This window comes from Plectropomus leopardus, chromosome 3, assembly GCF_008729295.1.
Source record: "Plectropomus leopardus isolate mb chromosome 3, YSFRI_Pleo_2.0, whole genome shotgun sequence".
NCBI lineage: Eukaryota > Metazoa > Chordata > Actinopteri > Perciformes > Serranidae > Plectropomus > Plectropomus leopardus.
The window spans coordinates 26,766,910-26,785,063 of record NC_056465.1 but is presented as its reverse complement, the minus strand read 5'-3'; the positions used below and the strand labels follow the sequence as shown (position 1 = coordinate 26,785,063).

Below are 18,154 nucleotides of genomic sequence, written 5' to 3'. Positions count from 1 at the left end.
GGCTCATTTTACTGTTATGTATATAAAATGTTTGAATCCACACTGTATGCAGTTATAACTTAGACGTTAAAACTATATACACTGCAAAGTAACAGCAGCAGAGCTCTCAAAAAAGTATGCGATTCGTAATACACGCAGATACGTACAGACAGCATTTTTGGCCCCTGTGGGTGGCGCTTTGGGTGGCTGCCTTTGTCGTCTATGGGAAGATACTGCAGTGCTTCACAGCGTCTAAAGCCAGTCTTAAGACTTAGCAGTTCAAGAGATAACTGTGTGTATTTTAGTGTAGAAAGGATCCGGGAGGAGATACACAATGAATGAAACAAATTGAGAAAAGTTAAAGGAAACATTTGTCTTTTATAAAAGATTCACATATTTGAAATTAAAATAATAAAATTATTAATTATACCCGCTTCATCCCAAGGAAACAAAGGAAAAAAAAGTCATTTCAGAAGAAAAAACACCAGTCAAATAGCACAGTCCAAGATTACTTTCTACTGTATGTAAATAGCGCCTCATGGATGTCTGATGTAATAATTCAGTCAGTTCAGACTACGCTGGGCCACATTCAGCCATTTTCGATTACTTTGCCACGAAATCAACAGAATCAATTTTTACACGAGCACAGGACACAAGGATGTTTATAATCAGTGGCTTTTGAAAAGTCGTGTAAATGCCTGATTGATGAATGAATAAGTTAAACAGACAATTCATTTCGATTCATAGATTACAATTTAAACGGTGCCGTTATTTACGCCCAGAGGTTAACATAATTTCAAGTTGTACAAAATAATCTTCACCACACGATCAAACTGTTCTTTAACTTTGAAAATCAATATCTCCAAATAATAATTACTGCTGCCTTCAGCGGCATTTCTCAAGTGCCCGATTAATGTATTCCTGCAGCGTTTTATTCATACACCCACATTACTGTAAAACATGAAACTCCACCAGACACACACAGACGAGTCATACAGTAACTCTGTCACTGTATATGCTATCAAAGACGTCCCAGTGACTATATGTTGCCTGGCAACAAAAACGGTTTCCAAAAATAGCTGAACAAAACCATTACAAGGGAGCCATAATTTAGGAAACAATACGAGTTACGGTCACTGCAGCTACCAAAGTCTAAAGGCTTTTGGTGCATTTCGTTGTTTTATGCCCCGAATTGTGCCTTCCAGGCATCCTAAACCATTTCACTGTTAGAGTTTGCAGAAATATACTCAGCTTCAGAGTAAACAGTGGCTGTAGGGGCTCATTTAAGGGGAAAAATGTGCTTTCAGAGCTAAAAGGGGGCAAGAAAGACTGTCAGAGTCTTAAATACTGCAACTCTGAGGCGAATAACCCAACAATGTGGGCTTAAGTCACACTATGTCGAAAAAATGTGAGTCTGAAGGGGATTTTTAAACTGTCTGCCTCTGTAATCCTGTATCGTGTAGGTGTGACGGATGTGGCAGTTACAGTGAGTGGCAGTCAAACAGGCTCTTATTGACACAATCATTCGGTCCCGTCGAGAATACCTCTCCAGATCCAGAGGTGCGGCGTCCAGGCTTATCTCTATAACGGTAATTACATGAACAAAGGAAAAACAAACAATCCTGTTTTGCCACAGTTCTTGTTTCTCATTTGTTACCCTTCTCAGCGGAGGCACTTTTGGTATGTGAGACACCATCACAGCATTGTGCTTGCTTTTTATTTTTTCTAATGTTTTTCCACTCTTCCTGTTCCCAACCTGCTTACCTCCTCTCTTCCTCTTCCGTTTTGTGATCACAATATATGATAAAGACCTTTCCCCTTCTTTTTCCTGCAGCTCTCTGTCCTCCTTTTAACTTGACGCTTCAACAGGACCTCCTACTGCTGCTGCAGTGTCAGCCGTGAGTGTCCTACGCCCTGCTGGGATTGGGGGATGGCTTGCCTTCGTAGCCGTAGAGAAAAGTGGCTGTGATGACCAAAATTGCCCCCAGGAAGAACACGCTGCGGACGACAGCAGACAACAGCGTCACCTCGAGAAATTGTGATTATGAGAAAAATACAGAGGAGAGACACAGCGAGAGGTAGTGACTGTTTCCTCTACCTAGTGGGGTCGAAGTCCTGCAGCCAGAAGTACGATATCAGAGTTGACAGGATGATGGAGAGCGATGTAGCAAAGCCCTTGAGGATGTTGTCTGCATACTTGATGACCGCTGCTATGACCAGACCACCCAGCGCCTGAAGAAACAACAAACACACAGACACAGATGGACAAAGGCATGACCTGAACGGGCCGACAGGGAGTCTGACCCATGAAATAAAGAGGCTGTTACCCCAGAGGATAGATATTATATTTGACAGTTAGGTGGGGATTATTGAATCACTGGCAGCGGAGTGAGCGTTACCTGCAGCGCTACGACGGTCCAGGTGACTGTGTTGTATCCCTGGAACATTCCTGACTCCCTCACCCTCTCTCCGTCGTACGCCAGCATCCCAAAAAGGCCAAACACAAAGCCGAACATCCCTGGAAACACACACATCAGAGCTGAAGATTTGTCTAAAGATTTTATCCTGAAGTCTGATCAAAATAAAATTACATTTAAAATTCAAATGAAGAAAGAAATTTCAGATGGTTCCAAGACTAATGTGCATTCAGACGGAAAGCAAAGCAAATTTTAGACTTGAGTTTGCGTATAATTAAAATACATGATGCAAATTCTTCCAGGGTGGTGGAAACTGGGGTGAAGATGAGTCCCTCCATAAGGGGCCGCATCCATCAATGTATTTATTCCCCGCTAAAAATGCCAGCACGCTCACTCTATGGGCCCCGATACGCAGAAGATCCAGGTAATTTCATACTGTGGAAATCAAATTTTTTTGGCTTCTTGCACCACTGAGATAGGAATGACAGGGTCTCTGCCTCCACTGCTGTATACTGGTTTCTTTATTCAAATAAGTTTTTTTCTTTCATTTCAACAGCTACATTGCATTTTCATCCCTACTTTTCTAAAAAGACTGCAACTAACAGACATTTTCATTTTTGATTATGTTTCTCCTTATTTTTTCTTTATTTTTATTCTAATGATTAGATTACGAAATTAAGTCAACTATTCATAAGGACACAAATTCCTAATTTTCCGTCATTTTAAATTTTATTAACTTTTTAAACTACTACTAACAACAACAAAGTAAACAGCATTTCCTTCGCTGCTCCCAATGCAGATCTCAGCTCCAACTTTTAATGCAGGTGAAAAAGCTCCAAGCTCACACCAGGAACCGCAGGAGACTTAACACATGCCTCACACGCTCCAGGGTAAAAATAAACTAGACAGGAGCATTCATCTTAACAAGAAACATAACGGAGGTAAAAAACCCAGCTGGCTCTCTCTGCAGGTAAGAAAGGAAGCTGTGCACACACACAAGCGCGCTTCAGAAACGCAGAGTTAGTGGGTTTTTTTCAATCTGTTTTCAACAACATCCACAATTTTGTTCCTCGGCTGAAAGGCAGGCATCGATTAAATGTTATAAACTCACATTTCATATAAGAACAGCGTGTTTTCTGTGACTGACAGGAGAGTCGATTTATTCGACTGATCGATGAAAACTGACCTAGCTGGATGTTACGGACCCAGACGCTCTGTTTGCTCTCCTTCAGGATCTTCTCAAAGTAGACACCAGCAAACCCACTGGAGCAGCACGCCACCAGAACTGCTGCCACACCCACAAACTGGGAGCCTGCAGAGAGGGCCTCCTTCTCTGGGGCCGCTGCAGACTCAGAGGGCCACTGCAAACACAGGAGAAACACCTGGATTTTAAATATCTAAATAATTGTTATCTCTAGCTTGAAGATCATTCTTGACGTCAGAAACTTTAGTTTGACAAAAAGAGGCCCATTTATAAGCTTTTAGATCTTTTTCTCAGCAAATGAGTTTTTATCAAAAGACAAACGGCAAAAATCATCCCAAAATCGCTCCAGGTTTGCGGTTGTATGCCTCCACGGACCAGTCAAGTTGCAGTTTGAAACCATGTCAGCTGACAGTGCTTCAAATGTGGATGCTGCTGCCAAGAAGATACAAATTCTAAAAGGTTGATGTTTTACACACTTCTTCAACCCGGCAGCACAGAGCAAACAAACAAACAGCGCAGTTTCAAGGCGGACATCGAAGTTCAGTGGCACCAATTCTGATCAAATGTCAGAATCGAGTTATGATGTTAAATAATGGCCAGACAACATAATGATGATAAAAAATGTCACTACTCCGTTAGATATTTGTGGGATATTTTGTCATGATAAATGCATTCATTCTTGAGTTGTTGGTCAAAAACATGTTTTGTGAGGTCGCAGTGACCTTTGACCAAAAAATCTAATAATTTCATCCTTGAGTCCAAGTGGAAATTTGTGCCAAATTTAAGGAAATTCCCTAAAGGTGTTCCTGAGATATCGTGTTCACGAAAATGGGACATACAGACGTACGTACAGACGTTAACATAACGGCCTCGGCCTTCACTGTGACCGGCGGAGGGATTCAGTTTTCTTTTTAAATTAAAATATTAAATCTGTTGGTTTTGAGGTTAAATATTTGAGCTTACAGTGATAAAAAAAAAAGTTGAGAAATAATATGAATATTCAGGAACAATAAAGTGTTTAATAAAATGGGAATAAAGATAAAATGTATTGTTGTTGACTCTCCTGACTGTTTCCTCTTCCAGTCTTTCTGCTAAGCTAAGCTTACTTTTTGAACGCTGTAGCTTAATATTTAAGGGCAAGATATAAATTTAGTGTCAGTTGTCTTATTTAGTTCTGGATATTAGTGGTGAATAAGCATATTTCCCCACTATATATACAACCAGTGGAAGAATATAAGAGGATGTAAAACAGAACTTATGGGCACTAACAAAAAGCAGTTCCCTTCATAAACATTTGTATCAAATGAATAAATAACCATATCCCAACAAAACTTCCAGGCTGTAACTCTTCATAATGTGTAACAATTACACTCTGAATCCAGGATGCTGGTGCCTGAAATTCACAGAAAAGCATCTTCACAGTTTTGCCAAGTTGTAAAAATGCTGCAGAGTGTGAGTTCCTGCGTTATGTGCTGCAGTAAGCAGGAAAATGAGTGTTAATGCAAAAAAAAAAAAAGAAAAAAAAAGATGATATCTGGTTGTGCAAAGTAAGAAAAGCATTGTAGCTTCTACACTTTCTCTTTGCATAAAACCACAAAATATCAAAACAAGTCGGAGTCATTCTTCGGTAAAGATCATTTCAATGAGTTGACAATTTTTGGAACAAGATGCTGTTTGCCTGCCTCTGATATGCCTCCTTTACCAAAACAAACCCTGCTGAGTGAGAACGATCAGCATAAACCTTGAAAATGAACAGAGAAAATGAGAAGTCCTGCCTTTTTTCGCCTGTTTACTTGTTTGTAGGCGATACTGTTTGCAAACAGACTGCGTGTTAATATCATATGCGATGTGATGATCTGTTATTTGAGCCTTCGGGACGTGTCGGGGATAAACCGCAGTTATATCCCGGCACAGTTTGGGAGTAAATGTGTCTACCTGTCTGAGCCTGTAGATTTATGGAGGTGTAACTTCATGTCCTCCTCCTACATTGTGCTTCTGTCTGAGCGCTCAGCCAGCATTAAGATCAAATCCGGTGCAATACCAACTGACGGGCATTTTCTTTGTTTTGCCAGAAAGGAGGAGGAGGTGATATCACAACAGTCCTTCCTGTTCTGACACTTCATCATTCATCAGCACCACTGGTAGCCAATATTTATCTCATGCTCCGGTTCAGGCCTCATTATTTTTGTTTTATTTATCTAACCTTTGTATAACTCCCACTAAGATTTTCTTTTTTTATCTAGCCAGCTAAAATAAATTACAGATTACATAATTGGTTAAAAGAAAAAACAGGCACACTCCCAATATAAAGCTGAGTCAATGCTTAATAAAAAAAAAAAAAAAAAAAAAACAGAGACACCTACAGAATTGGCCACATCCCATTTCTTTTTAGATTTAGAGGCAAATTTTCGTAAGTTTTATTCTGTACTGAGTTGAAAGAGAAATCTAGGTGCAAAGTGGGAAAAGAAGCAAGAGTTTTCTCACAAAATCTACGTGTGGTGAGATCAGGTCGCACGCTGAAACCTGCTTAACTGGTGGCGAGTCCAAAGTTTACGAGGAAGTCTACAAAAATAATGAAAAGTGCTCATGGCAACTATCAGAGCCCACAGTGATATCTGACAACGTGATGCTCACTTCAAACAACAGATCCAAACCCAACACGTTATATACAAGCTGCAGCATCTTCCAGAGGCTGAAATCACAGCAGCGGTTCCCAACTGGCAGGTTGCGGCTTGTGACTCGTGAACATGTCAAAATTGTAAATATAAATAAATAATAAAGAAAATAAACACTTTATGTGGAAGTAAAGTGAATTTACAACACAGAGCTTTTATTTTGAAGCGCCTTTTTTCGTTTATTCTTGCAACATGTTTTATTTCTCTGAGTGCTAAGCCAATTTGTTGTTTACATTTAGTAAAAAATTAAATGGAATATGTGGTAATTTAACTACTGTGTGGACCTTGAACTAATGACTAAGGAGAAATCTGGACCAGTTGGGAACCACTGAAATAGGGAACGTTAAATGATCTTGGACAGGACGGAATAAAGATTGCATACATTGAAGGTAAAGTCGTAGTTCTTTTACATAATGTATAAATCTAAACAGTCCCAGCAAAATGTTCTTAGCATGTCGCTCATAAGAACAGCCAGTATAGAAGCCTGTAAAGAACTTTATTAAAATGATAATGCAAACTTGAAAATGAAAATGTAGTTTCAAGATAGCATTATAATTTCCCTGTTTGAACCAAAAATTAAAACAAAAATGCAGTTATTCAATTTGCAAGTTTGTGTGCACATATGAGCAAATTTAAGCAAAATGAAAATGGAAAAGCAGTTTTTTTTTTTTTTTTAAACATTTAGGTTTCAAAGTTGTACCTACTGTATAGTGGACAATATTGAAACATTAAATCAAATTTTAAAAATGTAGCCTAATTTTCATTTATGCGAGAATTATTCAAGTCACAAATATAAATTAAAATGCATTTCTCCAACCATTTAAAAATGAAAACAGTAATTAACCTTTTATTTTTAGACGTGACGTCCTAACTGAAGACCCCCCTTGATGAAAGAGCTAACAGGTTTTAATTTCATTTTCATGCTGACACGTAAATATAAATGCACTAAAGTGAGGCACATTTTTGCTTACTGCATTTGAATATTACACATTGTCAAGCAAGTTATTAAGTGTTTGAAAATCATATTCAACTGCATTTTAATTTTCAAACTTGAATTAACATTTTAAAAAAACTGTCCTCTGTACAGCAGGGTGCAACTTTAAGAATGAAAAGTCAATGGCTTTTCCATTTTCATTTTAATATAGTAATAAAAATGAACATACCAGTTTGTGAAAACTCAAATTCATCTAAATTTTTACTCAACTCCTACATATGTGGGAAATTATAATGCCATTGTGGAATTAAATTTTTATTTTCAAGTTCACTTTTTCATTTTATTTAAGTCCCCTATGGGCTTCCATACACCAGGTGTTTTTATGTGCTTATTATTATTTTTCCATAAAGAAGAACTACACAGAGGATGTTCTGTGGGTTGTTTCTAAAGACGGTGAAATAATGTGATTTGTACTGAAGTGGTGAAGAAGCTGTACTGAACCTGCACGAGAGCCACTCCAGCCATAAGAATCAGCAGCGAGAGCCACTGGTAGACTCCCAGTCTGCGGCCCAGCATGGACACAGAGAACAGAGCTGTGGTCAAGATCTTCAGCTGGTACGTCACCTGATGGAGACAAAGTGGGAAAAGCTGTAAATAATCCATGAACGAGGATGTGCTAATTGCTAAATGTCTCAGAAAGACACATCGGGTCCCGTGCATGTCGCACTGAGTCATGCGGCGAGCCAGTTCAGATTCACGCGTCTCCGCTGACCCAACCTGCCCTCTGCTGTACCTGGTAGGTGGCTGCATCCAGGTTGGACAAGGCGACGTACAGCAGGTTGTTCTGCAGTGTGTAGATCCCAGAGGGAATCGCCAGCTTCAGCGTTTCTAGTGGTTTGTTGGCGATTTCCTGACGCAGAACGCTGTTCAGAGCTCGCATGCTGTAACCTAAGGAATGACATCAAACTGGTTAGATTACCGGGCATGTATAAATTCAATTTGTGGTCTTCATCTTTGTCTGCACGTTCACACTGAAGCAAAGACGACAGAGCAGTGCCGTTTTAGAAAAGTTCTCACTTTGTTGATTTTATATGGTTGCAGTTGCAGCAGTTTGGTGGTGAAGAAAAAAAGTATTTTCTGAAGTGAGGACAGTTTGATGGCTCTGGCATTTTTTTTCTCCAAGAGGCAGGTTTTCTGCTTTAATCTGTAACTGTTGTTGTTATATCAGTCCAGCATACAGATCTGAGGGGCTTCCAGGTTTTAAGGATAAGTACATTTTTGCATCCACAATAAAATGTGGCTTTGAAAAAGGAAACATTGGCACTGAAAAAAAAGTTCCACTCAAAAACAATAAAGAGATCTTTTTTTTTTTTAAAAGTAACAATATTCTGACTTTTTTTCTGAACGTAACTCTTTTTTTAGTGTCTTTTTTTGTTGACGTGAAATTGTGAAATTTCCTGTCAGTGTTTTGGCATAGAAGTGGAGGAGTTTAAGCAAAGGGAGCAAGGACAAGTGTGAGTTACATCTAAACCGCATTTTAAGGAGCGAGTGGCTCCATAGTCCTTAAAGAGTTACACGAAAGAAAAAAATTGAAATTGTTATTAAAAAACATAACAGAATGAATAATTTTAGTATATATTATATGCTATAGTATAGTGTAAACAGCATCAAAATAGAGCTCTTTTTTAAGATTATTTTGGTGGCTTTTTGCCTTTTTAAGACAGGACAGATGACATATAAAAGGGGGAAAGAGAGAGGGGACAACATGGAGAAAAGGGTCACAGGCTGGAATCAAACCCGCGACCGCTGCAGTGAGGACACAGCCTCTGTACGTGGGGTGCCCACTCTACCAGGTGAGTTAATGGGTGCCCCAAAATAGAGCTCATTTGTCAAAAAAGAGGAGGATCACCCACACCCCTGATCTCCCAGCTAAGCTGCTAATGTCCTAAAATCCTTGAAACAGCCTAAAATCGTATAAACACATATGCGGCTGCTGCAACTGGCCCCTGGTCTCCTGTCATTTTGTAAAAATGGTCCCCAAGCAAAGCACCAGGGGTCGACAGATTATCGACCTGGCCGATTATTGGGGTCAATATTTGTAATTTTATACCTGTATCATCATTTTATTTTAATGAGCACCCATAAAATTATTTAAATGTTTGTTTGTTTTAAAATTTCATCTAATTTTCACATGATTTTATTAAAAAAAGTTGCTAGGAACTTGCTGTATATGATATTGACCATTTCAGTTTTAATTAAAAGGCATTTAAACAAGCTTTGTGTTGGAGTTTCTCATAATCCCAATTCTAAATTTTGAAATAAAGATTTTCATTTTATTGTAAATGCGTATCGGTTCCAAAAATTGGTAATTATCAGTCTCACTGACTACTAATAATCAGTATCGGCCCTGAAAAAACAATATCGGTCGACCCCTACCAAGCAGGTTGAGTATCCTGGTCTGAAGGCATTATTTTCTACTGATGATCATTGTGATATGAATTGTGTTGAGGTGCACTCACTGTGCTCCTTGAAGACGAGCAGCACGCAGGTGATGATCTTCATGACCTCGGCCACCACCACAGCTGAGGAGGCCAGGTACCGCGGGCCCTCGGCCTGCAGGGTGCGGGAGTACCGCATGGTGAGCACCAGGGAGGTGGTCTGGAACACCAGCACGCCCAGAGAGAGGTACTTCAGCCGGGGAGAGGCCATGACCACTGCTCGGTGTGGAGCTAAACACGGGAAAAACGGAAAACAACAGTGCAAATATACAACACAAGCAGTTTGAAGTATTTGGAGGTGAAAAGTGAACACCAATAAGGCCTGAAGAAGACTTTTAGACACAAAATGAGTGTTTTTTTTAGAGAAGTGGCTCTCACCTTTCAGAGGCGCTTTAAAGTATATTCACCGCCGCAGATCTTCCTCACTTCATAAACTGCCCTCCTTTTTGGGGGTTAAATCCTCGGGTGTGAGCAGCTTTCTGTCAGGAACACAGTCCAGGTACTTGGAGGCTCAAGCAGCTGTCAAAACAGCAGCTCCTCTGCTCCTCAGCTCCTCAGCTCCTCTGCTCCTCAGCTCCTGGCGTCCACTGGCCCGCACTGGAAACCGACTGATAACTGCACGTTATCTGCTCGGAGTTTGCACACCGACTGTCCCATCGTTAGGAGACATCACGGCCCAAAAAACCGTCAGAGGAAAGAGAGAGTTAAAGCGAGAAAGTCGACAAGAGGAACAAATCTCATGCATTCAAGATCCTGGATGACTTCCGTGTGTACAGAATTCTTCTTCGTGGTTTTATTAAAGCTTCCTGTGCGACCCAGCGCCTCCTACTGGAGCTGCAGCGCACTGCGACACCAGTGTTTATCTCCACGAAGTGGTGATTTGAAGGTACCTCATTTCCCGAAATTACAAGTACAAAGGAATATGTGTTGGGGAGTAATTAGTTACTTTTTTAGCCTTATATGCTGACATTTTTTTTACACAGCTTTATTTAATAAAAATATGTGCAAATATGTCAGACAAACAAGAACACCTACATACATGAAAGCACAGATAATTGATCTTCTACACGACACGAGCATTATAATTAATAGTAATAAATGATCATAATATCAGTACATAAATCAATAAAAGTCTTTTATAAAAATGTTGAATAAAACATTCATTCTGTTGCTTTACAGCTTTCTGCCATGCAGGAATATTGGATTTTGGTATATTTTTAGACAACATGGGTCAGCAAAGCTGCTGAGACAAATTTGAACACAATATCTATGCACTTATGTTTTTCAGTCTTTTAAGCTTTACTGTCCCTTTTAAAACATAGCACTTTTGTGATATGTTTGCAAATATTATTTCAGATTGATGGGTGCATATACATGCAGTGCATATACAAGAGCAGTTTCTTCCTGACTGCAGTGGGCCTCATCAATAAAATGACCTCAACTGACTGTCTTTTCCCAGACTTTTGCACATCTCCTGATTAATATTTTGCAGATTGTGCACAAAAATAGACAGCTTTCTCATTCTGAAACTTTATTTTGCACACACATCTATCTATCTATCTATCTATCTATCTATCTACATATAACTTTTATTTCTATTTATTTCATTTTTAAACATATGGGTGTTTATGTCTGGTGATGAATAGTTTTAAATATGCCACAGAGCATGATGGGATGTTAATAACTTAATTTGGATCTGGGAAACAAGATGTTACATAAAAATTATTTAGGTAAATCCAGTGCCCTAAGAGGCAAATTGTGATAAGTTGAATAGGAGTATTACATATATATTTTTTAAATAAAATACAACCTGTGGTTATCCATAATTTAACACTTGAATTCTATTCTTATCTGTGCCTTACTTTAATTTTCCACATAAAAAACATCATAAAACACTTTCCAACACCTGTCTGAACATGCAGATAAATTTACAATATATTTTAAACAACAAAAAAGACATGAGTGCAGAAGTCTACGAAGATCTGGGCTTTATTTCAGTAAGCACATTTGGTTGATCATTTGGTTTTTTTGACAACAGACAACTTATTTTTCATCAGTTTTAGTTCTTCTACCTTATAAAACATGGTGAACACTACTTCATATGGCAAGTATATTATAGGCTATTTGGTTAACAGAGAGAAGTACAATAAAAAAAAACTAAAAACATTTTATGTACAGAAAATACACATGTGGCCTTGCATATGAACGTGAACCGACATGCTGAACTCTTTCAAAAACAGACTGACACCTCAACGTGTGTTTTGTGAAACTGTAGGGACATCACAGGTACAGAGAAAAAGTGTCAGGTAACGGGGAATATTGGTGAATAATTTGGTTGCAGTGGTAATTCAAACATTTCTTTGTATCGTGTGTGTGTGTGCTGTGTGTCTTTTATAGAACACTAATACAAACAACGGCAACAACTGATAAAAAATTTGGACACGATGTACATTTTTGGCAGAAAAACAAGAATTTGGTCTTAGAGACACTGATGTTCTTCTCAAAGTTTCAAAAAAAAAAAAAAAAACAGTGAATGATTGTCTGTGTTTACACAGCAGTCACACAAAGCTATGATCCACCTTGACTTTAAAAAGGAAGATAAAAAAATACTTTATCAAACTGTACTCACCTCCAGACTTGGTTTATGAATCATTACAGTTTAAAAAAAAGGTGCAGAGATACACTGATTGTAGTTAAGCAAAAGGCAAAACTGGTTAAATGATTTTTGGAAGAGGAAACATTTAGCAAGGAGGCAGTTTAAAAGTAAAAACATGCACCTCTGTAACATTCAGAATCATTCAAGAAGTGCGAACAGAATTCATATATATATATAAAAGAAACATTTAAAAAAAAAAAAGTCAACTTTTGCCAAATCCAGATCAGTAATAATAAGCAGAATGTGCTGTAAGTCTATTTACATTTCATCATACAACAAAACTAACGTCTGTTTTTGCATAAAGTTTGTCAAGCTTAATTAATCCCTCAACAACACATGAAATACAGCGGCACCGTCTCTGATTGCGATTTGGTTTCAAATCAACTTGTATTTCTGTAATAGTAACTGCCTTCAGGTCATAAACTGCACACAGCTGAATTTATTGAACTTTCTGTTCAGACATTTGATGGGAAACACGAACATCTATCAACTGTAATCAATGCAGTTAATACAACCATTGTACAACCATTTAGTAACAAGATGCATTTGTGTGCATTTCTATAAAAAATGTACTTGATTTTGTCTTTCTAGTCATGCAATTTATAAAATTCCCCATTTAGCATATTAAAAAACAATGCATGAGTAAAAAAACATTAAGGCAACAACTAGGTAGTTTTGCTGAATTAAAGCATCGACTGAATGTGACCCATCGTATTAAAAAAGGAGAGTGAATAGTTGCGACGACGAGTTAGTATTGGCAGGCTTATCACATTGAACACGTAAGGATAGCAAACAGCAGAGCGAAAAGACAATGTTCTCCAAAAAAGACAGAATCACTGCAGAACGTCCGCTTCTCTGACTCAGTGTCCATCTCAACAGTCTGTTTTTCTGTCGCAGTACCAGCCGGCCGCCATCTGGTCGGCACTTCCTCGTTGATCCCTCAATAAACAGTTTGTGTTTGGGCGCCAAAGGCCGAAAAGAAAAGTCTTGCCTCTGCCACCAGAGAGCAGAGGACACTCGGCTGGGATCAGAGGAGCAACGTGGATTTAAACTTGTGACGGATAGCTAACTGCTTTTTGGTTTTGAGAACTTTTGATTTCTAGCTGATAATACTCAACAACGTTTTAAAAACTATACAAGCCGTTCTTAAGTGCAAAGAGGAGAAGAAAACGTTTCCTAATCAGGAACAAATGAGAAGATTTAACAGGAGACGTGAGAAAAGCATTAGATGAGTTACTGCGTGTCGTTATTCAACTGCACAGAACCCAAAAGTCAGTCTGTTTACGCTTCACTCGGGCGGTCTACGCAAACACCTGCATGTTTCCGAGCGGAGGCTGTTGAGAGGCCTGCTGCATCTGTTGCGACTGCGGCTGCAGCTGCACCTGCTCTGGAATGTGTGTGTGGTGTGAAGACGGCAGTGCATGGTGGGGGTTTCCCAGTGGGGTGGGGCTGGTGGTGACATCAGACCAGTCCGAGTTGGAGTGTGGCGAAGAGGACGACCAAGGGTCCGGGGACTCAGGCGAAGGGGTGAGATATGGGTGCTCGCTGGGCGGGTGGGCAGAGTGGCCCGGGGTGGTGCCCTCTGAGCCGGTGGTGGTGTAGCTGTGCTGGGAGGGGGGAGTGGGGTACTTATCCACGGGGCTCTGCATGGGCGGATAGGAAGGCAGCGGCCGAGACTGGCCCTCGATCCCGCTGTGGCCTCCGTGGCTGACGGTGTGAGGGTGCTGCATGGCGTGGGAGAGCCCGTGCGCCATGCTCATCTGCTCAGGCATCTGGTACATCATACTCTGGGAGCATCGGAGGTGGCCCGGCCCCTGCTGGGAGTGACCCTGATTCTGGGTCTGGCTCTGGGACTGCGTCACCTGTACCTGCCCCGGCTGAGGCTGCTTCAGCATTGGCTGGCCTCCTCCAGGGGCCATCATCTGGAACGTGACGATGGGCGGCAGCTGCTCTCTGCTCATGGTGACATTCATGGGAGTCATCATCGGGCCCTGGCCGTGGCGTTGGCTCATGCCAGGGTGAGATCCTCCCATCTGGTGTGGCACAAGGCCAAACATGTGGCCGCCGTAGCCGTGTTTGGTCATGCCCACCCAGCCCTGCTGCTGTCCCAGCATGTGGCTGACGGGCGGCAGCATCGGTCTGGAGGTCGGGCTGCTCAGGAGCGGCGGGGAGTTCGCTGTGGTGGAGACGGCGCCGGACACGTCGCCTGTGTATGAGTGCGGTGATTCCAGGGAGTCAACCGGTGACATGGTGACCGAGCTCTCTGGAAGTCCTGCTGCCTTAACGCCATTCGCGTTCCCTCCTCCTGTGCCTGCTCCACCTCCTCCCCCTGCACCGACGCCCGGCCCCTCCCCTCCAGCAGGCTTCTTTCTTCTCTTCGCCTTCATGTCTTTGAGCTCCTTAGCTCCCCCGCCAACACCTCCCACCTTCGCTCCACCTCCGCCCCTCCGGCTCTTCTTCCCCTGCGGCCCGGGGCGCATGCCGATGAAGCCTGCTCCGTTGGCCCCACACATGACGCCGGAGTTTCCTCCGCCCATGTGATTAGGCCCGTTGTGTGGACTGTGAACCAGATTGTACTGGTCCAGCAGACGCACTATGTCATGATGCATACGTTCTTGTGCGGTATCGCGGGGCAGTCGATCCAGGTGATCGGTGATGTCACGGTTGGAGTAGTGGTCAAGAAGAACCTGAGCGGCCTCAAAGCTGCCTTCTCTGGCTGCAAGAAACAGAGGGGTCTCCTCCTGAGGGGAGCACAGCAAACAACGGGTTTTAATACACAAAACGTCTGTTTTGAGTCTCAATTAAATCTGTGCATTTTAAATAAATCTCAGAATAAAAGTCGGATGGGTACAATTCATGTAGATACATGCAAATTTTTTAAATTACCGTTACACCACTGCGGAGAATATTTGTCAGCATGCAAAAACTAAGGAACAATGGTTTGAAACAGCATAAATGAAAGCACAAGAACCGACCTTATTGTCTTGCATGTCACGGTTGGCTCCATTCTTCAAAAGGACAAGAGTGGCCTCCACATTATTAACAGCAGCTGCCCAGTGCAGAGCAGATTTGCCTAAAATGGAAAGACGCAGAGAAAAGACAAAGAAGCACATTCATGTTAACCAGAATTAAATTATTCCAATTAAACTTTTCTGCTACATTCCAGTCATAACTATTTTTCTGCGACTAATCAGAGCTAATCAGGACTGAAGTAAGTATTACAGCGTCTTTAAGGTTTACTGCCATCAACACTTCTTATTTGCATGCATGGATTTTTATAAAATGTCCTTCTTACCTTTGAGATAGAAGTAAGTAAGTCAGTAAATATAAATATAAAAAATTCAAAAATACTCTTAAAATTTAATAAATTAATTAAAAATGGAAGCATAAATAGGGGAATCAATACAGTGGTAAATAAATAAAGCAAATAATTAAAAGAGAAATATCTATTTATATCAATTTATATCAATTAATGTATACATTTTATGATATTTCAATAGCAAATTAATGTATTTATTCACTTATTTTGTCAGCTCCCGTCCGTCATAACTAGCATGACTTCGAATTGTAATACTGCAGTTTCAATACGAACAATACTGTAATGCAACAAACTGAAATGCTGCAACTCATACACTATACATTAGAGTAAAAAATAAATAAAGACATTACACAGGAAGAGTAAATATAAGAAATGTTTGCTGACCGTGGTCGTCTACAGCATTGATGTCAGCATGGCAGTGGATCAGCTCTTCCACCATGCCCTCCACAGCTAGCCTGGCTGCCAGGACCAGCGGAGTCGTGCCGTCATTCATCCGGGCATCCAGTTCGGTCGCACGATTACGGATCAGAATCTAAGAGAAGACAAAGATAAGGAAACATGTCAAATGATAGTGGTCCAGATTTCCATAGTCATTATGCGTTCATAGGAATGACCGATTTTTATTTATTTTATTTAGTAAATGCGATGATGAAACTGGTGTCTAATAAAAAAATTGACCAAATTTAGATTCACCTGAAGTTTATAACCGAGTCTGATCAAACAGTCTCACCTGGAAGACTCCCTGGGCGTCAGCCGCCACGGCAGCATGCAGCGGAGTTCTGCCCATGTTGTCATGGGCGTTGGGATCAGCGCCGGCGTCCAGCAGTCTCTTAGCAGCATCAGCCCTGGCGTAGCGGGCAGCCAGGTGGAGCGCCGTTTCTCCCGTACGGTCAGTCTGAGCCATCAAAGAAGCACCCTGAGCGATCAGGTCTGAAATGACACTCGGACCTGGTTCATCTCCTCCGCTCTCCTCCTCCTCTTCTCCATGCAGGCTGCAGTCCGGGCCTCCGCCATTACGCAAAGACGCCAACATCAGCGGGGTGAATCCATCTGAGAGGGAAGCAATATATTATTAAGGGAATCTGTGAAAATGAACAGATGTAGAATTCAGAAGTTCACTTTTCTCACCAGGTCCCTTGACGTTAACATCGAGACAGTCAACATCCAGGTCGGCCTGCGGGGGAGTGAGGGTGATGTCAGCAGCCTTGCGATGCTGCACGGTCCACTCCCTTCGGTCAACACCTCCATCCATAGCGATGGGCAGCAAGGGTTTGTCTTCAGTCTATAAGAAGCAACAGAACTTGAAACAACGTTCACAGCAGCCACAACCTTTCCTCATTTCCAAACATTCCCCCTCCAACTGCTCCGATCAATCAGCTTTTTTCTTTTTTCTTTCTCATTTCACTTACTCTTGGTTTCTTGGATGGGACCTCGTCTTCCAGCCATCTTTGACTCTGATTCCCATCAATCATGGCTCCATCCTGAGTCTTGAAATTCCTGAAAAAAAAAAGTTAAAGCGATAATAACATTACATTCTGCTTTTATTTATTGCAGGACACAGCATGCATGTTCCAGCTATAGTAATATCCAGCGATATTAATCACTGTGAACTGGACAGTAAAACTGCAGTCTTCTTCTTATCCCACTAAGCTATATAAAATACAGTATCTTACACAAAAGTTTCTTAAAAATAGGAGAGAAACATCACTTTGTAAGCCCACATTTCGCCCAAGACCACCTAACCAGCCCTACATTTCACTCTGGTATAAATTCTCTCAGTCGTTACTGTATACAAGACAGAGTTACTGTTTGAGTATTTGAATGGAGTCAGGACGTTAAACAGTCATTAAATAAATGTTATTTGTTAACATTTTTTTTTATTAAATTAAATCCAACGTGCTCACTCCAATATAAAGGATAAAGAATTTAGGATAGTGTGCAATATTCATAATGCACGCTGCAAAGTGTCATATATTTCGGCATCATTTAAAACACCATTTAGTTATCAAAAGATTTTGTTTTAATTTTGATGGTAATGCAGCTAAATTACATTAAAATAAAAACAGTGTGTGTAACAGCAGCATCTGGTGTCATATGCAGATGGAGTGTGACAGATTTGGTGTGTATTCATTAGAAACTGAAATAACGGGGGGGAAACAGGGTTTTGCATAGTAATAGATACAACGCTGCTAGCTGGTGTGTTTACTAGACAATATGCGCCTTTCATGTGGAGAAATGCAACGTGTTGTAAAGGATAAAATGTGATGTGGACATTGCAACAGAGATCTCATAGTCATAGGAACTTCCCATATGTTTCTCAGCCCATAGTACGTTTCATTATTTTTTTTATAGCAACCATACATATTTGAAGGGCATATTTTTTTTTCTTCCCCCTCATGCTTGGGTATTGTTTTATTAGTACTTTTCCAAGGCAGGACAAGATATGTACAGAAGTTAGATAAATGCTGAGAT

General features: G+C 40.8%; 2 protein-coding genes across 3 annotated transcripts in view; both read right to left on the bottom strand.

The window, feature by feature from the left end:
- Positions 1-337: 337 nt before the first annotated feature.
- slc35a3a (solute carrier family 35 member A3a) lies at positions 338-10,463 on the bottom strand. 2 transcript variants are annotated; one of them, XM_042483974.1, is made up of 8 exons: positions 10,086-10,463; positions 9,729-9,938; positions 8,003-8,157; positions 7,711-7,833; positions 3,583-3,778; positions 2,379-2,497; positions 2,078-2,211; positions 338-1,977 (listed from the first exon to the last, which is right to left on the bottom strand). In XM_042483974.1, exons 2-8 carry the CDS (start codon positions 9,916-9,918, stop codon positions 1,887-1,889), a joined length of 1,008 nt encoding a protein of 335 aa, XP_042339908.1. In that variant the 5' UTR covers positions 9,919-9,938; positions 10,086-10,463; the 3' UTR covers positions 338-1,886. The 2 variants fall into 2 exon arrangements, with proteins under 2 accessions (XP_042339908.1, XP_042339909.1); XM_042483975.1 differs by having other exon boundaries at positions 3,583-3,757.
- Positions 10,464-11,678: 1,215 nt separating this feature from the next.
- Positions 11,679-18,154, bottom strand: part of notch2 (notch receptor 2) — a 55,058-nt gene continuing 48,582 nt past the window's right edge. Inside the window, exons 30-35 of the mRNA XM_042481852.1 lie at positions 17,092-17,179; positions 16,811-16,964; positions 16,413-16,732; positions 16,067-16,214; positions 15,339-15,436; positions 11,679-15,104 (exon numbers count right to left, since the gene is read on the bottom strand). Coding sequence (XP_042337786.1) covers positions 13,665-15,104; positions 15,339-15,436; positions 16,067-16,214; positions 16,413-16,732; positions 16,811-16,964; positions 17,092-17,179 — 2,248 coding nt within the window. The 3' untranslated portion in view covers positions 11,679-13,664. The remainder of the gene's footprint in view (positions 15,105-15,338; positions 15,437-16,066; positions 16,215-16,412; positions 16,733-16,810; positions 16,965-17,091; positions 17,180-18,154) is intronic.

What these genes read in the sequence shown, in the direction of transcription:
- slc35a3a (XM_042483974.1), bottom strand. Translation starts at nt 9,918, where the DNA reads ATGGCCTCTCCCCGGCTGAAGTACCTCTCTCTGGGCGTGCTGGTGTTC. An exon ending in GCTCGTCTTCAAGGAGCACA is followed by an intron (nt 8,158 to 9,728) that starts GTGAGTGCACCT and finishes GTCATTCCTTAG; the next exon opens with GTTACAGCATGCGAGCTCTG. An exon ending in GGACCGTCGTAGCGCTGCAG is followed by an intron (nt 2,212 to 2,378) that starts GTAACGCTCACT and finishes TTGTTTCTTCAG; the next exon opens with GCGCTGGGTGGTCTGGTCAT.